The sequence below is a fragment of the Stenella coeruleoalba genome, assembly GCF_951394435.1.
Source record: "Stenella coeruleoalba genome assembly, chromosome: 2".
In the NCBI taxonomy this organism is placed as follows: domain Eukaryota; kingdom Metazoa; phylum Chordata; class Mammalia; order Artiodactyla; family Delphinidae; genus Stenella; species Stenella coeruleoalba.
The window spans coordinates 59,274,404-59,287,065 of record NC_137147.1 but is presented as its reverse complement, the minus strand read 5'-3'; the positions used below and the strand labels follow the sequence as shown (position 1 = coordinate 59,287,065).

Sequence of the window (12,662 nt, the reverse complement as noted above, 5' to 3'; positions counted from 1 at the left end):
GTCCATTGGTGAAAGTGGGGTGTTAAAGTCCCCTACTATGACTGTGTTACTGTCGATTTCCCCTTTTATGTCTGTTAGTATTTGCCTTATGTATTGAGGTGCTCCTATGTTGAGTGCATAAATATTTACAATTGTTATATCTTTTTCTTGGATCGATCCCTTGATCATTATGTAGTGTCCTTCTTTGTCTCTTCTAATAGTCTTTATTTTAAAGTCTATTTTGTCTGATAGGAGAATTGCTACTCCAGCTTTCTTTTGGTTTCCATTTGCATGGAATATCTTTTTCCATCCCCTCACTTTCAGTCTGTATGTGTCTCTATGTCTGAAAAGGTCTCTTGTAGACAGCAAATATGTGGGTCTTGCTTTTGTATCCATTCAACCAATCTGTGTCTTTTGGTGGGAGCATTTAGTCCATTTACATTTAGGGTAATTATTGATATGTATGTTTCTATTCCCATTTTCTTAATTGTTTTGGGTTTGTTATTGTAGGTCTTTTCCTTCTCTTGTGTTTCTTGCCGAAAGAAGTTCCTTTAGCATTTGTTGTAAAGCTGGTTTGGTGGTGCTGAACTCTCTCAGCTTTTGCTTGTCTGTAAAGGTTTTAATTTCTCCATCAAATCTGAATGAGATCCTTGCTGGGTAGAGTAATCTTGGTTGCAGGTTTTTCTCCTTCATCACTTTAAATATGTCCTGCGAGTCCCTTCTGGCTTGCAGAGTTTCTGCTGAAAGATCAGCTCTTAACCTTATCGGGATTCCCTTGTGTGTTATTTGTTGTTTTTCCCTTGCTGCTTTTAATATGTTTTCTTTGTATTCAATTTTTGACCGTTTGATTAATATGTGTCTTGGCGTGTTTCTCCTTGGATTTATCCTGTATGGGACTCTCTGTGCTTCCTGGACTTGATTAACTAGTTCGTTTCCCATATTAGGGAAGTTTTCAACTTTAATCTCTTCAAATATTTTCTCAGTCCCTTTCTTTTTCTCTTCTTCTTCTGGAACCCTGATAATTCGAATGTTGGTGCATTTAATGTTGTCCCAGAGGTCTCTGAGACTGTCCTCAGTTCTTTTCATTCTTTTTTCTTTATTCTGCTTTGCAGTAGTTATTTCCACTATTTTATCTTCCAGGTCACTTATCTGTTCTTCTGCCTTAGTTATTCTGCTATTGATCCCTTCTAGAGTATTTTTAATTTCATTTATTGTATTGTTCATCATTGCTTGTTTCATCTTTAGCTCTTCTAGGTCCTTGTTAAATGTTTCTTGCATTTTCTCTATTCTATTTCCAAGATTTTGGATCATGTTTACTATCATTATTCTGAATTCTTTTTCAGGTAGACTGCCTATTTCCTCTTCATTTGTTAGGTCTGGTGGGTTTTTATCTTGCTCCTTCATCTGCTGTGTGTTTTTCTGTCTTCTCATTTTGCTTATCTTACTGTGTTTGGGGTCTCCTTTTTGCAAGCTGCACGTTCATAGTTCCCATTGTTTTTGGTGTCTGTCCCCAGTGGCTAAAGTTTCAGTGGGTTGTGTAGGCTTCCTGGTGGAGGGGACTAGTGCCTGTGTTCTGGTGGATGAGGCTGGATCTTGTCTTTTTGGTGGGCAGGTCCACGTCTGGTGGTGTGTTTTGGGGTGTCTGTGACTTTAGACCGCCTCTCTGCTAATGGGTGGGGTTGTGTTCCTGTCTTGCTAGTTGTTTGGCATAGGGTGTCCACCACCGTAGCTTGCTGGTCGTTGAGTGAAGCTGGGTGTTGGTGTTGAGATGGAGATCTCTGTGAGATTTTTGCCGTTTGATATTACGTGGAGCTGGGAGGTCTCTTGTGGACCAGTGTTCTGAAGTTGGTTCTCCCACCTCAGAGGCACAGCACTGACTCCCGGCTGCAGCACAAAGAGCCTTTCATCTTTTGGGACATCATAGGTCTTCTGCCAGTGTTCAGTACATGTTCTGTAGGAGTTGTTCCCCGTGTAGATGTATTTCTGATGCATCTGTGGAGAGGAAGGTGATCTCCATGTCTTACTCTTCCGCCCATAATTTAAATTATTATGTATTCTTTTCTCTCCACATTAACACACTAAAACCAATCAAAAATTAATGAATAAAAATTTTAGTCTAAGGGATAAATTTGAAATTACGTACGAAATAACAGTAATTTATTAAATTTACATGTTCTATAAATCTAATCCAAACTGATCCTGGGTAGACCCAGCAATAACTTTTGTTTGTTTGTTTAACATTTCACAGAGTTTTGTAATACTTCAGCTGATCTTAGTTCTGAAGTACCTCACTTTAAGCAATTCTGGCAATAGTTACAGACTTTGTGAAAAGCTGGACCCCTTTTACATGACTCAAAGATGTAAGACGTGATCCCAAGAAAATCCTGGCAGCAACGTTCAAAATTCTTCTCCTTTCTTCCTCTATTTTTAATTTTTTTCAAATAGACGAAAAATTTTAAAATATTTTCCAGCTGACTGATACCCACGAATTATCTCAGTCTAACAAAATACCAAGAGGCAGAAAAGAATGAGAATAAATAAAGGAATAAAAGCTGCTAATTATTTTTTTAAAAGATACACCATGCAAAGCACTATATATATATATATATATATATATATATATATATATATATATATATATATATATTTGTTTTTTTTTGGCTGCACTGGGTCTGCATTGCGGCACGCAGGCTTCTCTAGTTGTGGCACATGGGCTCCAGAACACATAGGCTCTGTAGTTTGCACATGCGGGCTCTCTAGTTGAGGCATGCGAGCTCAGTAGTTGCAGTGCATGAGCTTAGTTGCCCCACAGCATGTGGGATCTTGGTTCCCCGACCAGGGGTTGAACTAGCATCCCCTGCATTGGAAGGTGGATTCTTAACCACTGGACCACCATGGAAGTCCCAAAAGCTGGTAGTTTCAAAAGTTATTTTTAGTGCAATTTGAACACTTAGTGATTATACTAATAGTTTAGTTTATCTTTTTATTTTTTTCAATTTTTTTTGGCTGCATCGGGTCTTAGGAGTGGCACATGGGCTCTTCGTTGAGGCATGCAGCATCTTCCGTTGCCGCACACAGGCTGTTCATTGTGGTGCACGGGCTTCTCTCTAGTTGTGCCGTACGGGTTTTCTCTCTCTAGTTGTGGCGTGCAGGCTTCAGAGCACGTGGGCTCTGTAGTTTGCAGCACACGGGCTCTCTAATTGAGGCGCACGAGCTCAGTAGTTGTGGCACGTGGGCTTAGTTGCCCAGAGGCATGTGGGACCTTAGTTCCCTAACCAGGGCTTGAACCTGCGTCCCCTGCATTGGAAGGCAGATTCTTTATCACTGGACCACCAGGGAAGTCCCTATTTTTTAATTTAAAAATATCACAGAGCTAAAAATAAAGCTGGGTTTTGTTTGTTTATTTTGGTCACGCTGCACGGCTTTTGGGATCTTAGTTCCCCAACCAGGGATTGAACCCAGGCCCATGGCAGTGAAAGTGCTGAGGCCTAACCACTGGACCACCAGGGAATTCCCAAAAACAAAATTGTTTTAAATTGGTATTTTCCCAACTTGTATGACCATGGTGTTCACTTGCTTCAAACTGAAACATAAAGGTGACATTTTTCTTCTGAAAATATCAATATAATGGTTCAGTAGTGAAAATAAATTAGCAAATAAGCACATAAAAATTTACTACTTAAAAGTTCTTTAGCCATAAATTTAAAATTTTGCTCTTAAAGTTTAAAGGGTTTGTTCACATTGTAAAATCTGTCTTTTGTATTTTCAGTACCTCTTCACTGTGATTCTTACAACTAGTTTCAAACCAAACTTTCCAGATCAAAGTTATTTTCTCTATAAATATAGGATAACTTTTTTTTATTTTTATTTATTTATTTATTTATTTATTGTGGTATACAGGCCTCTCACTGTTGTGGCCTCTCCCGTTGCAGAGCACAGGCTCCGGACGCACAGGCTCAGCGGCCATGGCTCACAGGCCCAGCCGCTCCACAGCATGTGGGATCTTCCCAGACCGGGGCACGAACCCGTGTCCCCTGCATCGGCAGGCGGACTCTCAACCACTGCGCCACCAGGGAAGCCCTAGGATAACTTTTGACTGTATCTCAGGAACTTGAGTCCTTTATTTTCATATGGCTTATTCACTTAACAAATGCACTTGCCTAGGCCCCTAAAGTCATATTTCTAATTAATAAAGAAAAAAATAAGCCTTGATTATTGAAAATGGTCAGGATAAGTTAATTTGAAAGAGTGGGTGCTTTGGTGAGACACAATGATATAAATGGCACCATAACACACATAGTATCTCTCTACAAATAGCCTCATAAATTCTGTGTAAGAAACTGAAAATATATAAACCCATGAAAAATTTCTCATGACAAAAGTTCCCTTTCTCTTGAATGATTAACTTAACTCTTTTTAGAACTTTTCATTTTAAGAATATTTCAAACATAAAGCTATAAGTAGAATAATCTATATATCCATCACCTAGATTTATCAATTGTCAGCACTGTAACATTCTGCTTTATCGATCTCTTTTCCTTCATACACACACACTTTTTCTTTTGCCAAACTTTTTGAGAGTAAGTTACAGATACATCACCCTTTCCCCTAAATTCTTCAGTGTGTATCCTAAGAACAAAAAAGTTCTCTTATATAGCCCCAATGAATTACTAAATTAATGAAATTAAACATTGATAAAATACTATTATCCTATATGTAGACCATATTCAAATTTCCCCAGTTGTCTCAACAAGGTCCTCTATAGCAAAAATTTTCCTGACGGGATTTTATCCAGGATCATATATTGGCTTTAGATGTAATTCTCTTTAGTCTCCTTTAATCTTAACTGGTTACTAACACTTTCTTTGCCTTCTAAGACATTTTTGAAGAGTCTAAGCCAGTGGCTCTATAAAATATCCCTCAAATTGTTATGTCCAGTTGTTTCCTTAAGTAAATATTTTGAATTCCAAGTTAAGTTATACGTGCATATGGGGTTGGGGGTGTGTGCTGAGGGGCCATAAATAAATTGACATGTTTGCCAAGAATCAATACTTCCAAGTTCATGATGTGCAAATGAACAGATGTAAAGGAAAGCTCAGGGGGCACTTTTTCTTCAAAGGAATAATGTATTCCCTTAACATTCATCTAGGATTTTAAGTCAAAGCAAAGTTACAGCAGGACAATAAATCTCTCTACATACTACCCTCTGCTAAGTAACAGACCATCCAGCACAACACTGTTTCATTAGGCCATGTCCGTCACTCACCAGAATAGTCTCATGGTTTTCAGAAATGAAGCTAGAGTTTAAATACAGTTCAATAAAATGAGAGTTACGATGCCTTCAGTGTCCATTTTCTAGGCTATGCCTAAATCAGGTTAAGTTTATACTGACCAACACTTTTCCTACCCAGACAATCAAATCCAAAACAAACAGAAAAAGACCAAAAGCCTGTTCAATTCTAGACTCACCTCATCTAAGAATCCTTTCCAGACTAACTTCATTCCAAAACGTCACTCAAAATAGGAAGCCAGTTTGGAAGCATGATCCAGAATAGTTTTGATATGTAAATCAAATCTCTAACAAATACAACTTACTTCCTAGCAATGGTGGTCACTCGGATACGTCTCTGCCCACTTGAATGCTGATACTGAGTCACAAACTGGATTGCACCACGTCCTCCTTGAGGAATTGGAGCATTATGCTGTATAAATATAAAAGAGTAGAATCTAAGCAAGATCTATTACATTGTTGTCATATAGTCATGGACTGCATATCCTAGCACTAACAAAATTCATTCTAAAATCTATCAGAAGGATGCTTATTTCCAGTGCATACAAAACAGTGGTGATTTGCCACGTGAAAAAGAAACGGATTTGGGAGAGGAGAAAAATTATGGAGTGAGTCAAGCTAGGAAATCAATTTCAAGTAATATATAATTCAGAGAAACATGAAAAAACAAAATGAAGGGAGAAGTGTAAAGAAATTAACAGATAAGAAAAGGCATAAGTGAGGCAATTTTGCCTAATAGTAACTGGATAAAAAGACATTGAGCTAACATAAAAAATAATGAAATAATGTCTTCTGCAGCAACATGGATGGACCTAGATAATCACACTAAGTGAAGTAAGCCAGACAGAGAAAGACATATATCATATGACATGGTTTATATGTGGAATCTAAAAAAACAATGATACAAATGAACTTATATACAAAACAGAAATAGACCCACAGACATAGAAAACAAACTTATGGTTACCAAAGGGGAAAGGGCAGGGGATAAATTAGGACTTTGGGATTAACAGATACACACTACTATATATAAAACAGATAACCAACAAGGACCTACTGTATAGCACAGGGAACTATACTCAATATTTTATAATAACCTATAGGGAAAAGAATCTGAAAAAAGAATAGAAAAATATACATGTATAACTGAATCACTTTGTTGCACACCTGAAACTAACACAACATTGTAAATAAACTACAATTCAATTAAAAAAAAGAAAAAGAAATTGAGCTAAGTTCTCCTCCCCTAGGTACATAAGATGAAAACACAACTTTGAGGAAGATAATCACATGATGAACAGATGACTAACAGAAAATCATTAATGAGAAGAGACCAATAGTAATATATGATAATGATCCTCAGAAAGAAAAAGTGGGGTGGTCAATAGGGAAACTTTCTTCATGCCCTTTGACAACATTCTTGCTTTGTTGTTGTTGTAACTGTTTGTCAATAAGAGCCACTATATTTTTCACAAATTTTAACTGTAAAAAAAAAATTCCTGCACTTGTCTTAGGAAGGCTGACTACTAATACTTTGTGGTTCATTTTATGCCTAATAACTATTGGTATATAAGTCAATAATTTATCCATTATATCATTCTTTAATATGATAACTTTTTCCTGCAACAGCAGAAAAAAATCTTTCCAAATATTGGCATCTTTACCTTCCAATCTTTTTCTGTAAGTTTTGATATATTAAACTTTCTCGTAGGAGGACTCAAATATTATATACCTTGAGACACCTAGGAGGAACTAGATACCTAATTACAAAAATGCATAACTAGAACAGAATTTAAGATTTTATTTATGCTTCAATTTTTTATTAAAAACAAAAGAAAACTAATACTAAAAGTTGGGTTGCCCAAGGTTGGGCATTTGCAGGTTTCCCTGACATCTCTATTATAGTATGTCCTCTCACCAAGGAGTGTAGCCTTGAGAAACAGAAAATGACAAACAAAAACTCCAAAACAGAATAATCTTTGGGTCATAAGCTCTGGAAATATTCATGGCCTAAATTAAGTATTTTTTCAAATATACATTTCAATATTCAAATATAAAAAGTCATACCTGATTGACAACTTCAAAATATATGGCTAAGGTTGTAGTGGGACTGAGTCCACATATCTTCCATTGACAAGTGCCACCTGTTCCTATCTCCTATAAAAATAAAACATAGTATGTTTGAAAACCAGAGAATATAGTTTATTACTATATATATATTAAGGTGAAAAAGTGGAAAAAAATATCAGTAAGAAAAAATCTATTTCAGGTTTCTAACTAATTCAATAAATGTTAGAGGTTTAAGATTTTTTTAAGATCATATAAATATACTATGAAATAAACTTAAGCAATTTTTACACAAATAAAATTATAATTAATCCAAATTCTTGCTAAGTAAATTACAAAAGTATTGATACAAGTTCTTCATATTGTAGACTTTAAAAATATACACCATTTAATGAAATAATTACAACTAACATTATCCTTCTATCCAACTATTTAATCTGTGTAAAGAGAGAGTGATTTAACATATAACATACGCATATATGAATATAGGTTCTCTGGATCAGAACTGTGTAATTTAAGCAGTCTAATTCCCAAGAAAACTTCTTAGATATAAATTTTTCCATGCAAACTGCTTAAAATTAATTTTTAAACTCTGTCATTGTAAAGATGATTGCACACTTTGTTATTTGTCCCATCATCCTCTCCACAGCTACATGATTCTACTATTTCAAAGTGCCTTATATGTCCACTAGATGTGATAAAAGAAAAGAAAGGAATTGAAGCTTAAAAGCTTAAATCTGCTGGCTACTTTGACGGAAATTCTACTAACGAAAAAAATTTCAGAATTAATTTTGACTTTCAGGAGTCTCCAAATTTCCAAATCATAGTTGTTGTTTTTTCAGGCACGCTGGGCAAGGAATAACTTAGGCATAAAAAATAGAAGACTGGTGACAGTACAAAAGTTTTAATTTAGGGGTGAATGGGAAAAGGGGTATGTGGAAAGAACAACAACAAACAGAGGTATACCAATGGAAGCTGAGCCACATTCTACTGTAAAACAGCCCACACAATAACTTTGAAAGGAATGCTATAGACTGCCACCCCAGGTCTCTCTTGGATCTGCCCTGAGAATTAACTGTATTTTCTTTTTAGAATAAAGATGACTTACATTTTCAGACACACAGGGTCCTTTAGAATTGAGAGACACACAGGGTCCAATAGCTCCTGAAATCTTTATTTCCCTTGAGGTCTGCAAAATAAGAATATATTGTCAGCCCTCCATATCAGTGGGTTCCACAGCTGCAGGTTCGACCAACCTCGGATTGAAAATACTTGAAAAAAAGTTTTTCAGAAAGCTCCAAAAAGCAAAACTAGAATTTGCTGTGCACAGGCAACTATTTACATAGCATTTACATTTTATTAGGTATTATAACTAATCTAGAGATGATTTAAAGTATGTGGGAGGATGTGTGTAGGCTACATAAGAATATTACACCATTTTATAGAGGACTTGAGCATCTGCAGTGGTGGTGTGGGGGAGGTGTCCTGGAACCAGTCCCCTACAGATACCAAGGAATGACTCTAGTACACTTTGGTGTACCACCTTCTATTTTAACTCCCATTGAAAATCTGTCACCAAGACTGGTTTCTTTCCAATCTCCACTAACCCCCAAATTTAAGCTAATGTTATCTTCTATCTAAAAATTTGGAAGCCCAACTCAAGTTTTCTTACATGAGATTCTTTTTCCTGACAAATCCTGAATACCACTATCAAGACAAATTTTACCCCAAACACTGTTCTTCATTAACCTATAAGGGCTTCTTCTGCCTACACATGCATCTCCAAACTACAACCAAACCACACAATTAAAACTATTTCACTTACATTCCAATACAAACCATCCACTCTCACTGGGCAGTCTTCCCAAACATACCATGCTGATTCTCACCTCTGTGCCTCTCTTCACACTGGGCTCCCAACTAAAATCATTCTCCTCAACCAAGTTAAACTCTGCCATGTTTCAAAAACCACTCTAAGTCACTGTAAAACCATCTAGGATAAATTGTATCCTGCATACATTCATTTTTCTTCCCTAAACCTTTACAGCTCTTTTATAATCTACTATTGTTTCATTCAATCACATGTGTTAATCTTGTCTTTCTATCAAGAATAAGTTCTTTATAAGAATACCTGTGTCTTAGATATTCCCTGAGATCTCTACAATTTCCTAGCTTAATGATGGACATATAGCAAGCATTCAATGAAATAAGAAGATTAACAAGAAATATTTAATAACTCAAAATCAATGTGCTTGTAAGACACTTAAAAATAACACTAAGCCTTTGGGTTTCTTGAATCCCAAATTTGAAATGAATGATAGAATTGAATAATATCAACAACTTACCAAAAACAATTACTGATTATCCAAATAAAACAGAAAATGTTTCTCTTAAGTTAGATACCAACTCCTGCAATTAAAGAATCTAGCACTAACATAAGCAAATTTAGCACTAAAAAAAACATACAGGCATACCTTGGAGATATTGTGGTTTTGGTTCCAGACCACCACAATAAAGCAACTATTGAGAATAAAGAGAATCAAACCAATTTTTTTATTTCTCACAAAGTTATGTTATATAACTTTATGTTACATAAAGTTATATTTATACTACACTGTAGTCTATTAAGTGTGCAATAGCATTATGTCTTAAAAAACAATATACATAGCTTAATTTTTAAATGCTTTATTGCTAAGAAATGCTATCATCTGAGCCTTCAGTGAGTCATAAACTTTTTGCTGGTGGAGGGTCTCGCCTCAATGTTGATGGCTGCTGACTGATCAGGGTGATGGTGGTTGCTGAAGGTTGGGGTGACTGTGGCTATTTCTTTTTTTCTGTTTCTTTTTTTTGAAGTATAGTTGATTTACAATGTTGTGTTAATTTCTTCTGTACAGCAAAGTGATTCAGTTACACAAATATATACATTCTTTTTTATATATTCTTTTCCATTATGGTTTATCATAGGATATTGAATACAGCTCTCTGTGCTATACAGTAGGACCTTGTTGTTTACCCATTCCATATATAATAGCTTACATCTCCTAATCCCAACTTCCCACTCCATTCCTCCCCCAGCCCCCTGCCCCTTGGCAACCACAAGTCTGTTCTCTATGTCAGTGAGTCTGTTTCTGTTTTGTAGATAGGTTCCTTTGTGTCATATTTTAGATTCCACATATAAGTGATATCATATGGTATTTGTCTTTCTCTTTCTTACTTACTTCACTTAGTATGATAATCTCTAGTTGCATTCATGTTGCTGCAAAGGGCATTCTTTCTTTCTTTCTTATGGTTGAGTAGTATTCCATTGTGTATATGTACCACATCTTCTTTATCCATTCATCTGTCGATGGACATTTGGGTTGTTTCCATGTCTTGGCTATCATGAATAGTGCTGCTATGAACATAGGGGTGTATGTATCTTTTTGAATTAGAGTTTTGTCTGGATATATGTGGCAATTTCTTAAAATAAGACAACAATGAAGTTTGCTGCATTGAATGACTCTTCCTTTCACAGTTTCTCTGTAGCATGCAATGCTGTTTGATAGCGTTTTACCCACAGTTGAACTTCTTTCAAAATTGGAGTCAGTCCTCTCAAACCCTGTCACTGCTTTATCAACTAAGTTTATGTAATATTTTAAATCCTTTGTTGTCATTTCAACAATCTGTACAGCATCTTCATCAGTAGATTCCATTTCAAGAAACCACTTTCTTTGCTCATCCATAAGAAGCAACTCCTCTCCATTCAAGTTTTATCATGAGGTTGCAGCAGTTCAATCATATCTTCAGGCTCTACTTCCAATTCTAGTTCTCTAGCTGTTTCCACTACATCTGCAGTTACTTCTTCCACTGAAGTCTTGAACCCCTCACATTCATCCATGAGGGCTGGAATCAACTTCTTTCAAGCTCTTGTTAAGACTGATATTTTGATCTCTTCCCACGAATCACAAATGTTCTTAATGGCATCTGAATGGTGAATTCTTTCCAGAAGGTTTTCAATCTACTTTGCCAAGATTCATCAGAGGAACCACTGTCTATGGTAGCTATAGCCTTATGAAATGTATTTCTTAAAAAATAAGACTTGAAAGTTGAAATTACTCCTTGATCCATGGACTGCATGATGCATGTTGTGTTAGCAGGCATGGAAACAACTTGAATCTCATTGTCCATCTCCAACAGAGCTCTTAGGTGACCAGGTGCATTGTCAATGAGCAGTAATATTTAGAAAAGATTCTTTTTTTTCTGAGTGGTAGGTCTCAACAGTGGGTTTAAAATATTCAGTAAACCATGTGGTAAACAGATATGCTGTCATCCAAGCTATGTTGTTTCATTAATAGAGCATAGGCAGAGTAGATTCTTAAGGGCCCAAGGATCTCGAGAAATCGTAAATGAGTATTAGGTCAACTTAAACTCACCGACCGCATTAGTCCCTAACGAGAGAGTCAGCCTGTCCTTTGAAGCCCACCACTGACTTCTCTCTAGCTATGAAAGTTCTCAATGACATCTTCTTCCAGTAGAAGGTTGTTTCATCTATATTGAAAATCTGTTGTTTTATGTAGCCACCACCTTTATTCATTATCTTAGTTAGATCTTCTGGATAACTTGCTGCAGCTTCTACATCAGCACTCGATGCTTCCCCTTGCACTTTTATGTTACAAAGCTGGCTTCTTTCTTTAAACCACATGAACCAACTCTGCTAGCTTCAAACTTTTCTTCTGCAGCTTCCTCACCTCTCTCAGCCTTCCTAGAATTGAAGGGAGGACAGGACTTGCTCTGGATTAGGCTTTGGCTTAAGGGAACATTGTAGCAGGTTTGATCCTCTATCCAGACCACTAAAACTTTCTCCATATCAGCAGTCAGGCTGTTTTTCTTTCTTATCCTTTGTGTGTTCACTGGAGTAGCACTTTTAATTTCTTTTAAGATCTCCTCCTTTGCATTCACAACTTGACCAACTGTTTGGAACCAAGAGACTTAGCTTTGGCCTGTCTTGGTTTTTGACATGTCTTCCTCACAAAGCTTTTGATTTAAAGTGAGAGATGTGGGACTCTTCCTTTCACTTGAACACTTAGAGACCATTGTAGGGTTATTAATTGGCCTAATTTCAATATTGCTGTGTCTCAGGGAATAGAGAGGCCTGAGAAAAGGGAGAGAGACAAGGGAACGGCCAGCAGCTGGAGCAATCAGAACACACACATTTACTGATTAAGTTCACTGTCTTAAATGGGTACGGTTCATGGTGCCCCAAAACAATTACAATAGTAACATCAAAGATCACAGACCACAGATCACCATAACAAATATAATAATAATGAAAAAGTTTGAAATATTG

The 12,662-nt window shown here is 36.4% G+C and overlaps 1 protein-coding gene across 2 annotated transcripts in view; it reads right to left on the bottom strand.

The window, feature by feature from the left end:
• The window catches only part of SEC23A (SEC23 homolog A, COPII coat complex component), a 76,518-nt gene that overhangs the window by 29,607 nt on the left and 34,249 nt on the right, over nucleotides 1-12,662 (bottom strand). For both annotated transcript variants that reach the window (XM_079912582.1, XM_079912581.1), the window contains 3 exons: nucleotides 8,445-8,525; nucleotides 7,337-7,426; nucleotides 5,575-5,681 (listed from right to left, as the gene is read on the bottom strand). In XM_079912582.1, the coding sequence (XP_079768708.1) occupies nucleotides 5,575-5,681; nucleotides 7,337-7,426; nucleotides 8,445-8,525 (278 nt within the window). The remainder of the gene's footprint in view (nucleotides 1-5,574; nucleotides 5,682-7,336; nucleotides 7,427-8,444; nucleotides 8,526-12,662) is intronic.